This window comes from Triturus cristatus, chromosome 6 (genome assembly GCF_964204655.1).
Source record: "Triturus cristatus chromosome 6, aTriCri1.1, whole genome shotgun sequence".
In the NCBI taxonomy this organism is placed as follows: Eukaryota; Metazoa; Chordata; class Amphibia; order Caudata; family Salamandridae; genus Triturus; species Triturus cristatus.
In genome coordinates, this window is record NC_140589.1 from 666,714,549 (window position 1) to 666,735,284 (window position 20,736).

Below are 20,736 nucleotides of genomic sequence, written 5' to 3' on the forward strand. Positions count from 1 at the left end.
TAAGATTTCTGGTTCCCACAACGGGGTTGCTTTAGTAAGACGATTGTGCCACCCCAGCTTACGTTGGACTGCATGCCACACTTCCACCGTGCGAGCCGTGGGGCTGGTCAACCGTGATTTACGATGGATCGTATAAAGTGCCCTGTTGTATCCCCCCTTCCCCATCAGCCAGTGATCTGTCCAGAAATTGGGGTCGTCGTGTGTTCCAAATACCCATCTGTTGATGGTTGTCAGCTGCAACGCTTGATAGTAAAGTCGCATATCCGGCAGTCCAATACCCCCGTCATACCACACCATGGTGAGGTTATTTATGGCAATACGTGGGGGCCGACCCTTCCAAAGCAACCCACGCACCAACCCCTCAATTTACGAAAAGTAGGAATCTGGGACCGGGTTAGGGGCATTTTCCAGGGCATAAAGAAAGCACGGGAGAGCAAGCATTTTAAACAGGGAGGCGCGTCTCAAGAGAGTCTGGGGCATCGACCTCCAATGCATTACATCCGACTTCAGGCGTTGCAGGGGCTTCTTAAGATTCCGTTCATAGAAAAGATTAACGTCTGGTGTGAAAAAATGCCCACATAACAAAAGCCCTGTTCTACCACCAGGGGTGTCGTAACCTCTAGGGCTATATGGGGGTTCACCCCAGAGTGCATACATTTGAGATTAGGACCAATTGATCCAATACCCCGAGTGTGTCCCAAAGATGTGGAAAATATGAAGGACCCGACTTAGAGATCGTGCTGGTGAGGCCAAATATAATAAGATCTCGTCCGCGTAGAGCGATAGAGATAGTCCCATTCGACAGTGTCAAACGCCATCGTGGCGTGACAATAAGATCGCTTCCTCCTCAATCGTATCTATCCTCCCCATCACCCTGTGAACGCGACGGAGATTTCTAGCCATATTCCTACCAGGCGTAAAACCTGACTGATCTGGATGGATCAAGTCTGTCAGATATGGGAGCAAACAATTGGCCACGAGCTTGGCAAGGATTTTCGCTTCCACCGTTAACAGCGAGATAGGGCGGTACGATTTGCACTCCTCCGCCGGTTTGCCGGGCTTATGAATCACCACAATGGCAGCATTACGGATATCGTCTGGCAGCAGCCCGGAGTCATAGCATTCGTTATAAAAGTTTAACAAGTTGGGCACTAGCTTCGTAGCCATAGGTTTAAGAAGCTCGATAGGTTTGGACCCATCGCTTTACCCGACAGAACGTCCGATATTGCTTTTTGGACCGCTTCCACCGAGAGATCCGTGTCAAGTGTCTTGCTATCTTGAGTAGAGAGGCTCACCACGTCGATAGTGGGCAGGAGGGCCGCCGCCAATGAGGCTTGCGAGTTCTGCGGGACCCGATAAACCTCTTCGAAATAAGACGCAAATGTGTCAGCGATCCCCTGGGGGTCCGTGATCAACGTGCCACTCGGGCCTGTTACCGCTCTTACCCATTTCGCAGCCTGTTCCTTACGCTCCAGCCACGCCAGGAGCTTACCCTTATGCTCGCCCTGTTCGTAAATCCGGTGACGCGTGGCCAGTGATCGCATAGTAGCGTCCTCCAGCAGAAGCGGTTTATAATCTTGCCTCTTTATTCCGATCCTGTGTTGTATATCAGGATTTGAGTCCTGGGCGAGGGCCCCCTCTAGGTGTAAAATGTCCCTTTCTAATTCGACCACTCTTATTGCGCTCAGTTATGTGGCCCACCATCACTGCGCCATATGCCCCCCAAAGTGTAACCGCCGATCTGACCGAACCCACGTTTTCATCGAAGTAGTAGTTCGTGTCTTGCTGGAGACCTTCTCTGACGTGGGGTATGTTTAATGCCCACGGCTGTATCGTAATTGTGCCAGGACGCCTCAGATGCCGAACGCCGAAGACCGCCACAACGGGGGAGTGATCAGATATACCTCACGCCAGAGTCGTGGGCTCAACGTAGTCTTGAATGTCGTGCACATGTCTGAATAGGTAGTCGATCCGGGATTGACTGCCATGAACTCCCGACTTGTGCGTATAATGTGTGTGTTGAGGGTGCGACCACCTCTACACATCCACCACCCCCAGAGCGTTAGCAAACCCCTAAAGTTGGGATTCCCACGATGGGTCAGGTCTAGGCGGAAGCCTGTCTCGAAGGCTGTCCATTGTCAGGTTGAAGTCCCCCCACCCCCTCCTCCAGTATCAGGGATCCCACTGGCGGGGCCAATACCAAAGCCCATATATCTTGCAAGGTTGGGCGCTGCAGTCCGGGAGGGGCATACACAGATACCACATTGACTATTCCACCTTCCCACAAACCCGTGGCCGCTGCATACCTGGCTAGCACGTCAGTCCAGGTGTTTTGTACCACGTATGGACAATCCTTACGCAGGAGTATCCCCACCCCTCTGGAGCCCGTAGTAAACCCAGAGTGCACAATCATGCAGTAAACCTTCCTATTCAGTGCCATACATGTATTTCCTATCAAGTCAGTCTCCTGTAGCAGCACTATATCAAGTGCATGACGGTGAATATATTGCAGGATTATACCTCTTTTAATTTTGTCCCCCAGGCCATTCACATTCCAGGTGGACGCTCTAAGTCCCTGTCCAGGCGTCATCAGAACACCACAAGCGTACCATCAACAAAATAAATCGGTAGACTGCACCTGTATCCCCACATTCATCATCCAGAGTCGATCTGAGGTGATCAGCAACCCTGCACTTACCTTGATATAGAATACCACTGTCCACCATACCAATGCCACATAGGATAGTAGCGATCAAAGGATTATCACTGCCCGATGCAAAAAAAAAAAAAATATCCAAACAGAACCAAGAAAACCCCCAACCTGGCCGCCCCATCCCCTCCAACTCCTGTTGAACTCCCAACCCCATCCCTGTCTTCCTGCTCAGCGGGATAAAAACCGCCTGCCGCCCCCAACATGCAGAGTGCCTGTCGCCCACCCTTAAACAACTTCAGAGAACTTAAGCAACTCCATCCCTGTACCAAATGTAAATATAACACAAAAAATCCACCCTGGCCCCACCGCCCCCATTTAGGAACTGAGATCCGAGAAACCATCATGTCCTGCACATAGCAACCTGTGGCCCCGACTGGAATAGTCCCCCGGACCTTATGGCCCTCCCAACTGCAAGAAAAGCATTAGTTAGGGTTCAAATATAAAGCTCAGCAAGCGGCCCACCATAAGAACACCCATATGTGTCTCCTTCACCCAGGAGTCTGCAAACCAATCGAGCTCAATACACTGTTTCAGTGCCCACCCACATGAGACTGAGAGTCCGAGTCAGAATGTGGAGGGGAACGCCTTTGGTTTCGCCAGTCTCCCACCCCATCAGCTGTGGAAGGGACCATGCGTGTCTTCTGCCCAACAGTGCTTCACCCCTCAAGCCAGTCCAAGGCATCCTCCGGCCTCGTGAAAAACCAGGATTTACCGTTAGATTCAACTCTCGATTTGGCGGTAAATAACTTTGCACACTTAATTTCCTGGTCCCTGAGGGCGCGTTTCACCTCCAGGAAGCTGCGGCGCTGTTTCTGCACTCTCAGGGTAAAGTCGGGGAAGAATGTTATCGTGCTGTTCCAGAAGGTCAACGGGGGGGGGGGGGAGGGGGGGAACACAGCTCTTGCGGTCTGTAGTATAACATTGCTGTCACGAAAGTTAAACACCGGGGCCAAGAGCGGCTGTAGAGGCGCACTCGGTTTTGGGCGGCCCCCCGGTACACCATGGGCTCGTTCAATGGAAAAACACTTGGAAAGGCCTCGTGGTTGCAGCTGCTTGAGAACGAGGTCCTCAACTAACAAGTCTGCGGCCTATCCCTCTGCCTGCTCCGGTACGCCAAGAATGCGAACGTTGTTGCATCGCATTCTACCTTCGTAATCGTCAAGTTGTAGCGCCATCGCCTCATGTGACGCACGCAGCTCTATCATCTGTTTTTTAAAGAGGTAGTATATGTAGCCAGTTCTTTGGTAGTGTTCTCAACCGGACCCATTCACTACGCCATTTTTTTCATATCCTCCCGGATCAATGCCACCTCCGTAGCCACTGTATCTATTCTTGTCTCGAGGGAGATCCAGACCGTCGTGAGGGCCTCCAGTATGTCCTTGTTTGTGGGTTCCGCGCCATCACTAGAGGCTGCCGATTCAACTCACTCCTCGCCCTGTTGCTTCTGCCAGGCAAACTTGTCTAACTTGGTCTGTAGAGCCGTGCGATTACTATGCCCAGTCGCCATCCTGTATCTGTCATGGTGGCCACCACTCGCTATGGGGGCGCACCCGTTACTCCCCGCCGCCTGCAGTGGTCAATACCACTCGGCCTGTCGGTTTTGGCGAAGAGCCCCCCAGCCGCCCCACTGGTGAACCACCTCCGCCTCACTTCCGCCACCAGATCGTCCTGGGCAGAGCGATCTTCGAGTGTTGCCACCAAGGACGGATCGATCTTGTCGGGGGAGGGTATCCCCGCTCCTCCCACTGCGGTCAGCTCACCTCTGCGACCGTGCCGGGTCCGAACTCCGCGCAGTCTGCAAGATGTCCTCTGCTCATCAATATCACCTTGCCTCCACAACGCCACAGGCCCTGGCTCTTGCACCGCCACTACGACACATTCCTTCTGTTCGTGAGGCGTTGTTCTCCGCTCTCCCCAGTCTCCTTTTACCCAGGCGGGTCACCGTGTCCAGCAGTCCCCTCCAGGAAGTGGATTCTATTTTTCTGGCATTGTGTCTGGATGCTTTGCTGAAGGCTCTCCTAGTCGTAAAAGATGAAAAGTTCAGAAAATGTTCGTTGAAGAAATTCGGAAGATCATCATCGAATAAGACGCACCGGGGAGGTACTTAGCATGAAGGGAGGTTTCCTCAATGGTTTGAGAATGCCTGGACATGGGGCTTCCTGTTACCATTGATGTAGAAGACACCGTTCCAGTTTTGCTTGAATGGCTACTATAAGTTTGGTCAGAAGGATCTACATCCTGTTTACAACCTCTGCCAATCAACCATCAAAGTGGCACCTTCAGTGCCTGCTCTAGGTCCAGGTTGAGGACACTGAAGGCAAGGGAGAAGCAGAGATTTAAAGGCGTCTTATTTCCCATTCACTTCCTGAATGAATAGAATACCTGTTCCTTCCAGCTTAAGTTCACTTGCTAGAACGGGCGAATAGGTGCTAAAAATAGGTCGGCCTGATCAAATCTGACTCGCCATAGCGAGTGGGTGAGTAGATTTTTCTAGGCCTGCCTACGTTTTTATATTTCACATTTATTCTTTCTGCTTCTATTGTTTCCTTTTCACAGGTTGCTGTTTTTGGTTGGTCCTCTTTGATGTTTGGCCTGTGATGTAGAAATTTGTCTACAATACAATGTATAGTTGATGCTATTGATTGTAGACCACATGAGTGCTAGTTAAGAACCAGTAATATTGGGGTCTCTCTTAATGAATATCTACTGTGCCATTTCTATGTTGCAGAGGACATTGGAAGATTAGGAAGAGGACACTGGACCTAGATTTTTGACTTGGTTCACATCCTATCTTTCGCTCTCCTTTAGTTGACATTTCATTGGAGATTAAATTAAGAAATGTCCTTCCTTGATTGTATTAATAAGTTACTTTTTCTGTAAGAAGTCTACTTCAAACCAATAGCTTACTGAAGCACTGTTGATAGGTTTTGTAATCTGTTCCCTCTGTTGGTTATTGCAATGATTAATAGAATTTTCTAATGATGGTTAATATTCCCATCATAGGTTGCGTTCTGTTTTGTTACAACTGGCGGGCTTCAGATGTTTTCTATGGGTCAGTGTACTGTTAGTTGTATAGCGCTGAGGTACATGTTATTTAGTGTTCTGTTACACTGGGAGGTGTGGGGGGCTTCTACAGTGAGCATGATTTGCTGTCTTTATTTTGTGACTAATTGTTGTCATAGGAACAATGAATTATTATCAAAGGACAAATTGGTGTCTTTTTATTAATTGAATGGACTTCTTTTGAAAACCATGTACATGTTTGCCAAATTTGTTCAGACCAATTGATGGGTATTTTTACTCATGCTCCATATTTAACAGAATAACAAAATTGAGACTTTTTAGTTGGGCCACACACCATGCAGGTCCTTGCTGTAAGTGATAGACTTGAATTGTTCCCTGAAATCTATCCTTCCTGTGATAGGTTGCATTTAGAAATGACAACAAGTGTAATCCTCTGTGCAATTGCTGTGCCAGGTCATGCACTACTCTTCAACAATGGTTTGAGTCTGGTAAAAGAAAGATATGTGAAATAGGATGGCAAGAGAAATGTTGGAGCGCACCTCTAGGTTGGAGCGCACCTCTAGGTTGGAGCGCACCTCTAGGTTGGAGCGCACCTCTAGGTTGGAGCGCACCTCTAGGTTGGAGCGCACCTCTAGGTTGGAGCGCACCTCTAGGTTGGAGCGCACCTCTAGGTTGGAGCGCACCTCTAGGTTGGAGCGCACCTCTAGGTTGGAGCGCACCTCTAGGTTGGAGCGCACCTCTAGGTTGGAGCGCACCTCTAGGTTGGAGCGCACCTCTAGGTTGGAGCGCACCTCTAGGTTGGAGCGCACCTCGAGGTTGGAGCGCACCTCGAGGTTGGAGCGCACCTCGAGGTTGGAGCGCACCTCGAGTCTGGATATGTAACTATCCAGTACACGTAAATACTCCAGTCGAGTAATAGTTTCCTTAGGTGCTTAGCAGGTGTGGATAGAAGCCACTCTCCTGCTTTCCAGGTTGGAAATAAAATTCTGCAAAGTTATTTTAACACACCATCCTTTAGATTATAAGTCTCTAAGTAGTACTTAATTCCGTTACTTTCTTTTAGTCCAATCCATGTTTTGTCATAATTTGTGATTAGCCTTAGACTTTGTCAAGGCTCAAAGTTCTAGTAATAAATGTTTTCCATATTTACTTAGATTCATCCATTTTCTATTATAGGGAATAGGCATATTATATGTATGCAGCTGTAGTCCGTATTGTTGTGCCAGTGAAAAAAGCCACCGGCATTCCTCAGAAATGGTATCCTACTAGAGTGTCTCACTGCTTCTCTCATGCTTGAGGTGTCCACTGTGTGCCATGTTAAGCAATACAATCGCAGTAAAATGGAGTACTCCGTGATACTACACTTGTTTTCCACGACATGGTGGATGGGACATTCTTGAATAGGATAACATTCCAGAAGAATACTACTGGCTCTCGTTCATGGACACATTTATTTCTAGATGTATGATTATGATGAAACTTGTTTGCTGGCTGGAACTGTACACACAAAGCACAGCATAACACGAATTGGCAATGCCAATAGGTCTGGCTTTAAAGGAATGTTGTTGTCTACCCCTGAAGGTTCAGGCCTAGGCAGCTGGATAAATAAACAAATTGATTACACCTGCATGGCGGGCAAGCACTTTTTTTGTGGAAGCACACAACTTCTACCCAATGAAAACATTTACTCATGGGCCCCAACATGTGAGTGGAGCCAAAGCCACTCTGTAGTGATGCTCACATGAGTGTCTTGCAAGACCGGCACTGTCAAGCCAAACCATAAAAAGACCTGAATTAAGGACTAATGAGCGAAGTGTTATCTGTAGAGGGGTATGGTTACAACCCGTTTAAATTAAATTAAGATCTGGGTTGTGAGTACTGGAATTAGGAAGCATTCATATCTTGCAATGTATAAAGAATAAAATTGTTCTTTACTTAGTCAGTGGTCCGTTCTAAGACCCTGCAGAGACTGCCATTTTGCACTACTCATCATATTGGTTTGTGGTTATGCTGGTGATTATTAGTGTTGAAAACTGCTTGTTTTAGATGGAACTTTCCAGTTTCTCCACCGCCAGTATTTTGTTGAATTGTGAAGTAGTTGAATCTTTCTGTTTGCCAAAATGAATCTCTTGTAACCATGAATAGCTAAACTGCTTACCCTTCAATCCTGCAGGACTGTAGTAGCCGCCTTGTGCTAGTGGAGTCTACCTGCAGAAACTTGCAGAGTCTCGCCCTGGCAGTCTCCTTCCAGAAAGCTGTTCTTCTAGAAGGACCAATCGGATGTGGAAAGACTGCTCTAGTGGAGTACATATCTGCTGTCACTGGACGCATCAAGTCTCCTGATATCCTGAAAGTTCAATTGGGAGATCAAACAGACAGCAAGGTAACTTAATTTTGTAGTTCTACATGGTGAGTTGTCAAACTGAGAATGGATTGAAATGTTTTCTGACAATATATCCCTCCACAAACATGCACATACCCCTTTTCCAGCTGCAAGCTAAGGTGTTGAGTGACAAAAACATATGATTCCTTGAAACCGTGATCAAGGAGTTATCTTTTACGTTCTCTAAAATCCCTTTGTGTATTGACCCCAAAATATATAAATCCCTATAATTAAAAGTTCAGTTCAAATAGCTTTATTCGACAACATGCATCATAAAAGCATTATTTGACATGTATACAATAAAACAATATATGATCAGTGATAGTTTTTTAGATACAAAAGTTCGTTAAAAAAATATCTTGGCATGACATTATTAGCAGCATGTTAAAATACAAAGCATAAAACAAGTTTCACTAAAATCATTAGTCTAAGAAGAATATGTACATGTCGCTTTCTACTAGTCCCTTCCACCCCAGGTACTCAATAGTTACAATAAAAATACAAAGGAAGGAAAGATAAAAGGGGCATAGTTCATCACAGTAATCAGTACATAAAGTGCTAGTGCCATATCCATCATAAGCGGTATTAAAAAATTATAGAGTTTTAGCACATATTATGTAACACAGCTTTTTTAACTGCCGCTAGAGTCGCAATTGCCTAAATTGAGGTCCCCCCACGTAGGGCTTTGATTCTAACTAACCAAGCTTGACCTAAAAACTTGGCCACTCCACATGAGAATAAAACACTGGTGATCACGGGTGCCCAGGTCACTGCATATTGGTTTTAACCATTTGATCCTTGATTTCTTGTAAGCAGGGCAAGCAAACAAGACATGAGCAACACACTCAACCGGAGCTCCACAGCAGGGGCAACTCTGTTGTGTTCTTAGCTGCGTGCCGCTTTGCCATTAGGGTATTAACAGGGAGCGTGCTGAACCTAAACTGAATATACAGAGTCCTATCTCGTGGGACCTGGATCACGTCTAGGTAAGGCTGTAAGCTTCTAGTTTGCTTAAACAAAAGGAACTCCTCTGTCAATCTCCCCATTATCATTAAAAGTATAAAATAGGCACTGTCTGTCCTATGTGAATTAATTTCTCATTTTAGCTGTTTTGGGGCTAGTGTAATAAGAGACGGCAGAGTATCTTAGAGTTGTACAGGAGTACTACTATACCTCCGTGAATATGCACCATTGTGTTTTAAGTGCAGAACGTGTAATAAAGAATTGAAAAACATTGGCGTTTTGCTAGCAGGCAGATGTATTTTTCCCAAAACTCACAACAAATTACTGATTATATTAGGTATACATATTTTTGAACTCCTGGACAAATTGGAAGAACTAAATTGTTTAATTCGCATCCCTTTCTGTATTATTTCTGCAGTATCAACTTGTCCGATTTTCTGAGTCCTAGCTTTTCTCCAGTTATGCAGTTCTTTTTTTCCCTTACCTACTTCTCCATTTCCTGTCTACAGTTATGGTTCTTATCTGTTGGTCTTCTCACCAAATCAGTATGCCAGTGCCATTCAGTTCTAGAAACATCTGTCTAGATACTCTTCTCTGACATTGGTAACCTCCGACATTGGTATTTATTGTTTTTCACTTTCTCTTAATTTAAGCATTTTTAGAAGCTGTGTGATTCATATTAGGCTTTTTGGTCGGTGATTAGAAATCTCCTGAACCACTGAAAAGTCTCCTGTTTCACAGAAGAAATAGTGAATCTTGTAATTAGTTTGAATCTAAATGGATATATGCAAATAATCTATTCCAAACTAACATCTTACAATGGAAAAGGTGCGTAGACAAGGTCTTTATGATTTTGAGAAGCTCAACTGGTGAGCTTCTAGAATTACACGACTGGGTACATAAATGGACAGAAAATTCACTTCTGGCTAAATGAACGTATCAATGGTGTTCAGTTTAAAAGAAATGGGCAGTTTCTTAGACCTCTGAATTAAACATTCAGAGAAGCAACTATACAGTAATCCATACCACAAACCTTTGGACATGGGTGCCATGGTTCACTTTCAGTCACCATCCACGAACTTTAAAAGAGAATATTATAATAAACACTAATGACCTTATGCAACGTTCTTTTGCGTGTTGACTGGCTCCATCTGAAGATTCTCCAGAGCATGCGGAAGCTGGCGAAAGCGACTGCATTGACTTCTCATTTCATTGTCAGTTCGCTGTTGAGGATGATGCCTAGGCTGCGTGCATGGTCTGTGTGTTGATCAGAGTTCTGCTTGCCACCAGGTGACCAGGTGTTCTTTCTGAAGATCAGTACTTCCGTCTTGTCGGAGTGGAGTATGAGGCAGCTGCCTTTCATCCAGTTGTTGCTATGTTGGTCATGGCGTTGCAGAAGTAGATTTTGGTGTTGGAGGGGGTCCTCTGTGAGCAAGAGGATTAGTTGAGTTTCCTGTGCGTGGGAGATTATGTTGCGGCTGTGGGATCTGACAATGTTTGTGTGGGTGGGGGTCATTTAGGTGTTGAACAGGGTGGGGCTGAGGGATGATCCTTTGGATAAGTCGCATAGGATGTCCTTGGGTTTGGAGGTGAAGGAAGGCAGTCAGATCAGCGTGCAACCTGTGAGGAAGGAGGTGACCCACTTGAGGGTGTGTCGTGTAGTTCCATTTAACCCATTGGATCTGCGCGTTTGTTGGACAACAAACCTTGGGTGAGGTGCCTAGACTGATTCTGAGAACCCCTGCAAGATATGTTGGTCTAGAGACCAGCTATCTCACAGTGCCACAATAAGCCTACCTAACCCTACCAGAGAGCGAATAGTTTCTGGCAACCACTGAACATGACAACCCTGACCCCTCCGGGATCGTGGTAACAGATAAGAACATCTTGCTCAGTCACTTCTGCTCTTTTTTGTCAGATAAGTATACAGCGAATACACACTGGGATGTTTTCAGTATATTTATTGAACCAATGTTAATCTTGTATAACATACATGTGCTGCGATAATCAGTAAACAGAAGCAGAAGAAAGTGATTACAAGCACCAAAATAGTTGATATTATTCTACCATGGTGCTGAAACAGTGTATATATGCAGGTATAGAAAACAAGGTAGTAATCAGATGTACTCCTACTATGCAAACCCTACTCTGTGTGTACCTAGAGTGTGTAGGTGTAAAGCTAAGAATCCACCCAAGGGACGATCCAATCCCATTACCAAGCATGAGAGAATGTAGGACCCCGTGTTGGTCACAAACTGGACACCCCTCACGGAGATGTCCAACCACTGTGTGGTGAAGTCGCAGCATGCAGGGGCCCTCGATGTCAGCTGAAGTGCCTCTTCTGCTAATTCTATGGGATGCTGATTATTTATAAAACAGAAAGCATCCTTGCTATGCATGTGCAGATTAGCAGTGTTATGGATATGTAGATAGCCCTGTCGCCCCATGGTTGGAGATAGAACATTCGTACATTTGTGCGTAAAGGCCTTGTTCTTTGTGTTCGAGGCATCGTGATAATGTAATGCGAAGCCCGGTGTCTAAACAGATGTTTCAGAGAAACTAATCCAGCATTGTCCCACACGCGAATAAGTGCAAAAGGTAACGGCAGTAATGTTCTGGTTAAAAGAGGACAATGTAAGAAATGAGCAGCTTCACTACATGGGCCTAATCTGGGGACATAACACCCACTTCCTCATACTAAGGGTCGATATAAAAGCTATCTAAAAAAGCAGCATGCCATAACGATATTTAAACTAAAAAAAGGTCTAAAACCATTTTTAAAATCATCTAAAAGTACATTTCTTTTTAAAAAAAATCTTTAAAAGCCATTATACTGGTTAAATCTTCAAGAACACAGAAAGCCACGGTGCCTAGAAAAGCAGAAAAATATCGTTTTGAATCATTTGGTTTAAAAACAAAAAAAAAACAGAGGTCAAATTGTTCCCACCACACGGACAAGCCAATTGTTTAAGTGTTCCGAGTGGTAGATGCAACATTGCTGTTGCTGGCAACTGCAGGCGACGTTCCCAGGGGCACACCCCCAAGCAGGTTTATGGAGCAAAAGTGACTCAATCCAGTTCCCACAGCAGCCGCTGAGGGAGGGACTGCATCCTGTAAGCATATCGTAGAGCCTGTATCCAGTTCACTAGGAGTAAAAGCATCCCAGGGTGGCTTGAGGAATGCATTCACCAGCAATGGAATACGCTGGGGACAATTATACCCATGGGCCTTTAAGGGGTCCATCAGTACTTCAATTTCCAGTGGCGCAACTGATGGTGATCCCAGACATAGATCCAATACACATTCATGGCTGCAAAGCAGGCAGCAGAATACAGGTTGTATGCACTGAAGCCAAACATGCCTGAAAGACTAGAACCAGTGCTCATTCAGTTCTCGAAACGGAGGTGTGCCGGAGCAGTGTATCATGCGTTCACGGCATTGTAGCACAGCCAGTGCCGTCTCCATTCCAGGTTTAACTGGGACGCACATTGTATGGCAGAAAAATGAAAATCAGAATTCCTGCCACAAGTAGCAGGACAAGTGGGAGAACTCCAAAAACGCTTCCCAACACGTAGTGTATGAAAGATGGTATAACTCCAAAAATAGTCTTAAAGGTGCTAACCAGTCCAGCGCCAATACATTTAAAACAAGCATTTGCAATGCAATCGGTCTCGCATTTCGCGAGTTTGAGCTATTGGCAAGTGGGCTTCTGGATGTTGTTGGCCTAGGAGTGGTTGATCATAAGAACTTGCATGAGACACGTGAACACTCGTTCAACGTTTTTGGTGCAGTGTGGCAGCAGCGTGGTGAGCAGCATCCAGGCCTGAAAGCACAGAGGAGTGCAGCACGGTAGCGGGGCTTGGGACAGAACCAGGGTCCCTGGTGCTGGACATGGTGCAGGTGCAGATAGGCGCTGCTGTGCCTGCTGCACACATCCTTTCATCATCCGTTTTGCAGCTGCCATTAAGTAGTTCGTGGGAAAGAGGAGGAGTGCAGGGTGCCGTGGGCGGAAACGGAAACCAGTTATGTCACTTCCTGTACGATGGATAATCGGAAATCCACTGACGTCCCTTTCTGTGCAGATGGTTGATAGGAAATTAAGTTCTCTTTGTAGGTTTCTTCTACTGCCTAGATATAAGCCCTCATTTATTCCCCAAGCTTGCAGTGCAATACAGTAGGTTAAACATTCACACTACACATACAGCAAGTGCACCTTTGTGCATGACGGTGTTTACATGCATGAGCACATTGAAGCTTGGTACAATCAGACTACAGTATTAGTTCTGTATTGAAGAGATAAAAAATGGAGAGATTGCGGCTCTTCTCAAGAGTACATATGGAAAGATAAACTGTTTTCAAAGCCTGCGTTCTATACGTTTTATCTTGAGTAACACAGATGAAGGCCATGGAGTTGCTAAGCTCGGCGTTTCATTATTGCAAAATATCCAAGATGAGGATTGACAACTGGTAAATATAAAACTTTGCATCACTTTGCAGTTAACACGAAGTTGTGTTATTACCATGAGTGCTTGGCGCTGTACCTGTGTGCGTTCCATCAGTGCTTGGCGCTGCACTGTAATGGCATTCTTGTAAAAAAAAAACATCTCTGGGATAAACATCTTTCACAACAGGGAACATAATATGACAGATTATTTTCCCCTTCTTACTACCATACTCCTGTCGGTGCACTGTAGTCACCAGCAAGCCACTTTCAACCTCATGAGAAGGAATGATGGCAGCCGTTTCACCAACTCTCTGAGGAATACGGCTGGGTTTAGCAGGTACCATGCATGCAGTCGGAACAACTCGCAAAAAAAAAAAGCATTACAAATGCAATAGGTCTCGCCTTTCGTTAAGTTAAAGCCATTTTCTTTGCTATACAATACCACTAGCAAAGCAAATGGCTTTAACTTAATCAAAGGCCCCTAATGATGTATCTTTGAGCAGTATCCAACACACACTACAATGCCCTCCAAGGCTCACAGTTTTCTCCCTCTGCCGAAATGTAAGTGTAGACTCTGAAACTAAAAGTTGGTTAAGGGAGAGTACTTAAGAAAATCTAGCCCGTAGGGTTCAGGTGTGTTGAGGAACATGCTTCCAAATGAAGATGTTCGTATTGTTGGAGAGGGAGTCCAGACGATACTCATTGAAGGTTTAGGTATGAGCATTTGTTTTGTTTACATGAGTTCGGGGGGTGCAGCAGCAATTGTAAATGTTTTTTTTAAAAAATAGGAACCATATCAAATGTTTTGAAATTTTTTTTTACTCGTTGGTAATTTAGACTGCTCTGCATGCCTGTGGCCGTGTAAAATGCAAGAAAAAAACGAATTTAACAACGGGCTGATCTGTCACCAGATATTGACTGGTATGATATGGGTTCTACATATGCAGCAAAACTTTACGCAGCATAGTTTTAATTGTATCAGGTGATGGAGAAGGTGTCTGTCAAAGTGCTTGAAAATAAACTTAACACAAGTAATTAAACTGACAACTGCTAAGAATCTACGAGGCTCTCCTAGCAGGTAAGAAGGCTCTGCCATGTTATCAGTTGTTGCTTCTGTCTGGCCAAACTAAGGCAAGGTAATTCTCCAACAGGTGAGCTCAGAACTTGGTTTTACTCATTAAAAGATTTACTTGGAAGAAGGACTGGTGAAGTGTTCAAGGCAAAAACATTTGAATATAAGGAACGTTCTGAATCGCATCCTCTATAAACTCATATCCTTTGAGAGGGCAGAAATGTCTGTCTTGAAAATTAAAGACACTGGCAAGGATGGGTCTCGGTGGGGCACTCCATTCAATCCCATGGCACTTAATTGGCCCTTTACACAGAGAAAAACTTTGAGAGGCCCTGGGGCTGAAGGTGTTTGAAAATGAGGTCCTCCACAAATAGATCTGTAGCTGGTTCTTCTGCATGTTCAGGGTCTCCCAGAATACATACATTATTGCATCGGGATCTGTCTTCATAGTCTTCAAGCTGTGCCTCCACGATCTTGTTAGAGGCCTGCAGCTCGCCTACATGGACCTTGAGGACCTTTGTGCCCTGAAGCAAAGTCGCCGCAGAGTCCTCCACCTACTAAGCTCTGGCCCCCATGTTGCGTAGATCTGCCCGTATCAGAGAAACCTCCATTGTTACTGAGTCTATGCGCGATTCCAGCGCAGTGAGGACTCCCTGTATGGCTGCCAAATGATGTGAAGTGACAGAGGTCACACCAAATGTGTGCGGGGCAGTGGAGAATGACTATTCTTGGGCACACTCTGGAGTCTCCGGCTTTCTGGGGAGTGTACATTTATCCAGTTTGGTCTAGTGGGAGCCCTGCACATTCTTTCCGCCTGTCATTCTGTTGGTGGAAATGGGATGGCATTAGCATGGGATCGAGTGACACCGGGATATTTGCTGTGCCTGCCAGCGGGCCTGTGTATTTCCCCAACGCGGCCTGTTGGGTTTCTCGCTGCATGCCCCCCTCTCCACCAGAATCTGCAATGCTGCAGCTATATATTTGTGTAGAGTTTCTCCAGGGTCTGGGGCCCGTGCAGTACGGGATAGATCAGCTAGGGACCACTCGGGTTCCTGCACCTCCTAGAACCACCGCTATGAATGGGGTGCTGCCGGGAAGTACAGTGCCACAAATACCAATCAACAAGTCCCATGTGTTAAATACAGGGGCTCACTCCAAACAGACGACAGGAGGGCCCAGTGTGGGTTGGGTACCTAGGGCCTGGGAACTGAAGAGGGTCCTTTTGGACCCCCTCAATGGAACCATGTCACTGCAGCTTGAATGCCCCTATGAGAGCGAAAACGACAGTCGACATGGCACCCTGCCTGGTGCCATGCCAGCTAACACTGCCTGAAGGCATTGGTATTTCACCTCTCTAGCAGGCCTCACGGCCCTACGGCAGGGTGCACTATAACCACAGGTAAGGGCATATCTGCATGAACAAATATGCCCTTACAATATTGGGGCACTTTTTCCTAATATTGTAAGTGCAAGGGAAACCTTTGAGAGTACATGGGCTGGGAACTCGACAACTCGAGTTCCACAGCACCATGATGGCTTCACTGAACACAGGAATGTTTGGTACCAAGCTACTGCTTACAATAAATCCACTCTGATGACAGTGTGGGATTTATTGTACCATGTACTCAGAGGTGCCCCCTGAAAACCTACCAACCCTGGTATGGTCTCTGACCCACTGTAGGCAGCCAGCCACCACCAGACCTATTTCTGGACCCCTGCCCCCTCCCCAGGATGGGGCCAGTGCTTGAAGATGGAAGCTTTAAAGGCCTGCTGCCTTTGTAATGCAACCACCAGCCTCTGCTGTAAGCAGCAGATGGCAGCCCCTGGTTTACAGCCCTACTTTAGGTGGGAAAACCAGAATAGAATAGAATAGAAAAGAATAGGTGGTTTACCCACCTCTACCAACCCCACCCTTAAGGTGAAGGAGGCGAGCTGAAGCTCAACTTTCAGTCCCCGCCATCCTGAAGATGAGGTGACTCCTCCAATCAGGGCTACTCACAGGAGGGTGGCATAATAGAGGGTGTAGTCACCCCAGGTAAGGGGCCCATTGGCCCTACCTGCTGCACCCCTAAAACGCCTCCTAGGTTTTGTGTTTTGCGACGACCGAAGAAGACTATCCTACAGAGAAGATTGAAGACGACGACTGCCTTGGCCCCAACTCTACAGGCCTGTCCAACTTCTGCGAACCTGCGACCTGTCTTGCAGCCAGTGACCTCTGAAACCCCAGAGAGGATTTCTGCCTTAAAAAAAAAATACTTCAGTCAACCGTGGACAGCGGCCCTATCCAGAAGAAACCTACTCCAAAGACTCCGGATCCAGGCAGATCCCTTGCCTACTCTGCACTTGATGCTCATTGCCCAAGTCTGAGTGGCTCACCTGTGAAGCAAAGTCTCCCCAGTGATCCTAACATAGTGTCCAGTGTTGGCGGACCTTCGCTACGGCACCTGCAGGGTGAATCAAGAGGCTCTCCTTGACCGCGACCTGCTCCGGTAAGAAGACTCTGATGCCCAAAGGCACCTCTACACCCTACACCCAAAGCCCCTGGACCATGGTGAGCTGAACTGACGTTGCCCCTATGACCCACCTACACATCTGCTTGCTTCAGCTGTCGTTGGTCTTCCTCCTGCAACCTCCGGTGCCACTTCTCCAGCCTCTTTGCCGAAAGAAGAATCCCCATTGAAAAGCATTGGGCACCAATCGTCGGAATTACACCCTGCACGCAGCTGTCCATGTGCAGCTGGTGGTGTAGGTTTGCTGCTGCTTTGTGTCCCCATGTTTAACTTAACTCCCAAAGCTTGGCCCCTGCGCTCGATCTACTTACCTGCAAGCAGTGTGGCTCCAGGCACTCCCTGTCTCCATTGGAAAGCATTGGGCCAAACTCCGATGTTGAGCTCTGCACCCGGCCACCCCTGGGCCGCTGGTGGTGCAGTTTTGGTGCTCACCTGTCTCTTGCTTAATCTTAGCTCCCAAGACTGAGATTATAAGTGAAGTACTTACCTTTTTAACTCAATATTGTTTTCCCTATAGGATAACATTGGACTGTGTTGAAAAGTTTATAAACGTCGATTTTTCAAAGTGAGAAGTTTTTTAAATTAAAAATTTACCTACCTGATTACGAAGATCTTGGTCTTAAAATAAAATACTAAGTATATTTCTCTAAAATTGATCTGGATCTCCTTCTAGAATTGCGTGTCCATTATTGATCACTGTTGTGCAATAAATGTCTTGGACTCCTCTGTTACGCCTACGGCTGCTCACCCACACTACCACTAATAGAGCACTTTGGGTTTTACATTGAGCCCTGTACACTTTTGGAGGAACTCTGTACATGGTATCACCACCTAGTGGAAATATCGTATACAAAGGCAGATTTCTACATTCTACCAGATTTGAGACTGGATCGCCTCCTTGATTTCGTCTTTCGTGATCACACCATCCAGAGCTACGCCGTCCTTCTTGTTGAAGGTTGATATGGGAGATCGTTCCATGCTTTGGGGCCGGTGTAAGAGAAGGAGTGGCCTAGAGCTGATGCTGTTTTGGATGTGGGGTATGTGTACTAATAAGTCTGGCTTAACGGCGGTACCTGTGAGTTAGGTGTAAATGTGTGCGGCTGTTAAAGTAGGCAGGGTTCTTGTTGTGTAGTGCTTTGTATGTGTAAGGAGTTTTAACTATGCGTTTGTGTATGGGGAGCCAGTGAAGTTCTCGGAGTTGTGAGGCGATATTGGTGTTGCAAACTGGGTTAAGCATGAACCTTGCAGCTGCGTTTTGGATGTTTTTAAGCCTGTTCAGGTCCTTCTCTGAAATTTCTGTGTAGAATGCATTGCTTTAGTCAGTTCTGCTGGTAATTGAGGCCTGTGTAACTGCCTTCCTGGTGTTTACCTGTACCCAATTGAAGATCTTTCGCAGCATCCTCCGAATGCAGGAACAAGTGGAGGTTACTACTTTTAAATGGTCCATCATGTCGAGCTTGTTATCCAGCATGATTCCAAGATTTCTGGCGTGGTTGGTGCGGTTGGGTGAAATAGTTGGAAGACATCAGTCTCAATGTTTCTGCTGTCTCATTGCTGATTCTCTTTACAGATACAGAAAAAAATGATTGGTATGTAGTGAAGGATGTTATTGGAGGGAATTAAGTTTTTATTCTTTTACATGCCTGAAAGGTTAGAAATTGGTTTAAAGTTTGACAAATCTGAGTTGTCCACCTGAATGTGTTTCAGTAGGTCTGACAGTCGCTATTTTGTACCAATGAAGGGATGGGAAGAGAAGTTTATGTTCAGACATGCTGTTTAGAATGTTTACTGGAATGGTGTCTTATGAGAAGCCAGTGGACTTCATGGAATATTCAATTTCAAAAACGTAAAGGATGTTTTTTTTTTAATGTATTTTAAGATGGTGTGAGTGCTGCTGATGTAAAAGGGGTGGTTAGGGTAAAAACCTTCTGTGTGGCTTCATTTTCCGTAGATACTAAGCAAGAAATGCATTTTGGTTATACAAATCTGTGTAGTAAACTTTAATTCCTTTGTCCATTGAGGCTAAATAACATGTTAGGGCGTTGCATGTATTTGTCCACCCTGCAGCCATGATGTGCTTAACCAATTGTCAGGTGAGCTTATTTTATTGCTATGCTCTATGTTTTATTCCTTCCAATTCCCTTTTTCCATTTCTTCGTGTTGTCTAAACATACATTCTCTCCCAGTCTGTTTCACTATTTTATAGTGGTATACTCTCTTCAGTTTGATGTTTTTGGCAGTTTCGATTATGGATGTTGAGGGCTGTATGAGAGCAATGTATTCAATAGCAGTTTGTTTTTTCCAGATGTTGCTGGGTATGTACCGCTGCACAGATATCCCTGGTGAATTTGTTTGGCAGCCGGGTACCCTGACGCAGGCCGTAACTAAAGGGCACTGGATCCTTCTTGAAGATATCGACTATGCACCTCTGGACGTGGTATGCAGGTTTTACTACTACTAGAGAATTCAGTCCAGTATTGCAAACAAAAAGCACAGTGCATGATTCATTACTTGGCCACTGATTGCAAGTAGGGTGATTAGTTACTTGATGACATTTTTAATTTTTGAACTGTAATAGATGCATGCCTTTTTAAGTAATCTGCCATTTTCCAATAAAAGGAATAGTATAGTAACTGTTAAAAAAATGAATAACCTATGTGATAATCAGGTGATGGTGCCCCAAAATTCACGATAAGTCTTTGGCGGCAATAAATGAACAAGCTGTTAGATTTAAGTTAAAACATACAGGCAGATAAAGTCTAGGATGACTCCTTATCCAATCTTTAAGAACGAAAATCTTGGCAAATGATGTTATCTTAACTTAGTCATACATATATTATTTATATGTAGAATAAACACGTTCATGTACCCTTTTAGAAGTAACCTTTGTTATCCATTTTATCTCCTTGCTCATAGTACAATAAATTACATGATTTATGCCAAAAAAGTTCATAGTTGTAAGCAATCAAAACAGTTGCGTGTGTAAGAAACATTCAGTTTACAAAATTCTTTTCAATTCATCCACTTCCATCAGAAATACTGGCTGTACCACTATAGTTTTGTTCGGAATCCATTTTCCATATACATATCTACACCTTTGAAATGTTGCTGAATGAACCTAACTTGCATACATTAAGACTGTATAGGGTCTCCTTAATGAACGTTGTATGCTGGCCAGAGGCCCCACTTGTCTGATATATGGACAGAAATTGTAGGGGGGGGCTAGCTGGAGGAAAGCACAGGCTTTTAAGGAGTAAGCTTGCACTACTATCTCTGCCTGCCCTCTCCTGAGCAAATTTACTTACACTGAAATTAAATACCTTGTGTGTAGTAGGACTGAGTCCATATGGTGATACACTTTCCTTATTTTCTGCTCCAAACATAGAAGACAGTTGATTTGCCTGTCTTTCCTTTGAGCACATTGCAGTGGAGACCCAGTAGGTGCTGGCTCTGTGACATCATTGTCATAACTGCAAACCTCTGCTTGAATGTTTACCTTAGCCCCATAGATGACCAGTGCTTACTAGTGGTTTTATTGGCCTAAGGCCAGTTGTGTGTAGCTGTTGCTACTTAATGTCAAGGCAAGCTTGATTGACATTAAATAGCTGAGATACGTCTAATTCATAT

The 20,736-nt window shown here is 45.4% G+C and overlaps 1 protein-coding gene across 1 annotated transcript in view; it reads left to right on the forward strand.

The window, feature by feature from the left end:
* MDN1 (midasin AAA ATPase 1) overlaps nt 1-20,736 on the forward strand; it is a 2,002,810-nt gene that overhangs the window by 74,652 nt on the left and 1,907,422 nt on the right. The window contains exons 6-7 of the mRNA XM_085611158.1: nt 7,911-8,120; nt 19,415-19,546. Coding sequence (XP_085467284.1) covers nt 7,911-8,120; nt 19,415-19,546 — 342 coding nt within the window. The remainder of the gene's footprint in view (nt 1-7,910; nt 8,121-19,414; nt 19,547-20,736) is intronic.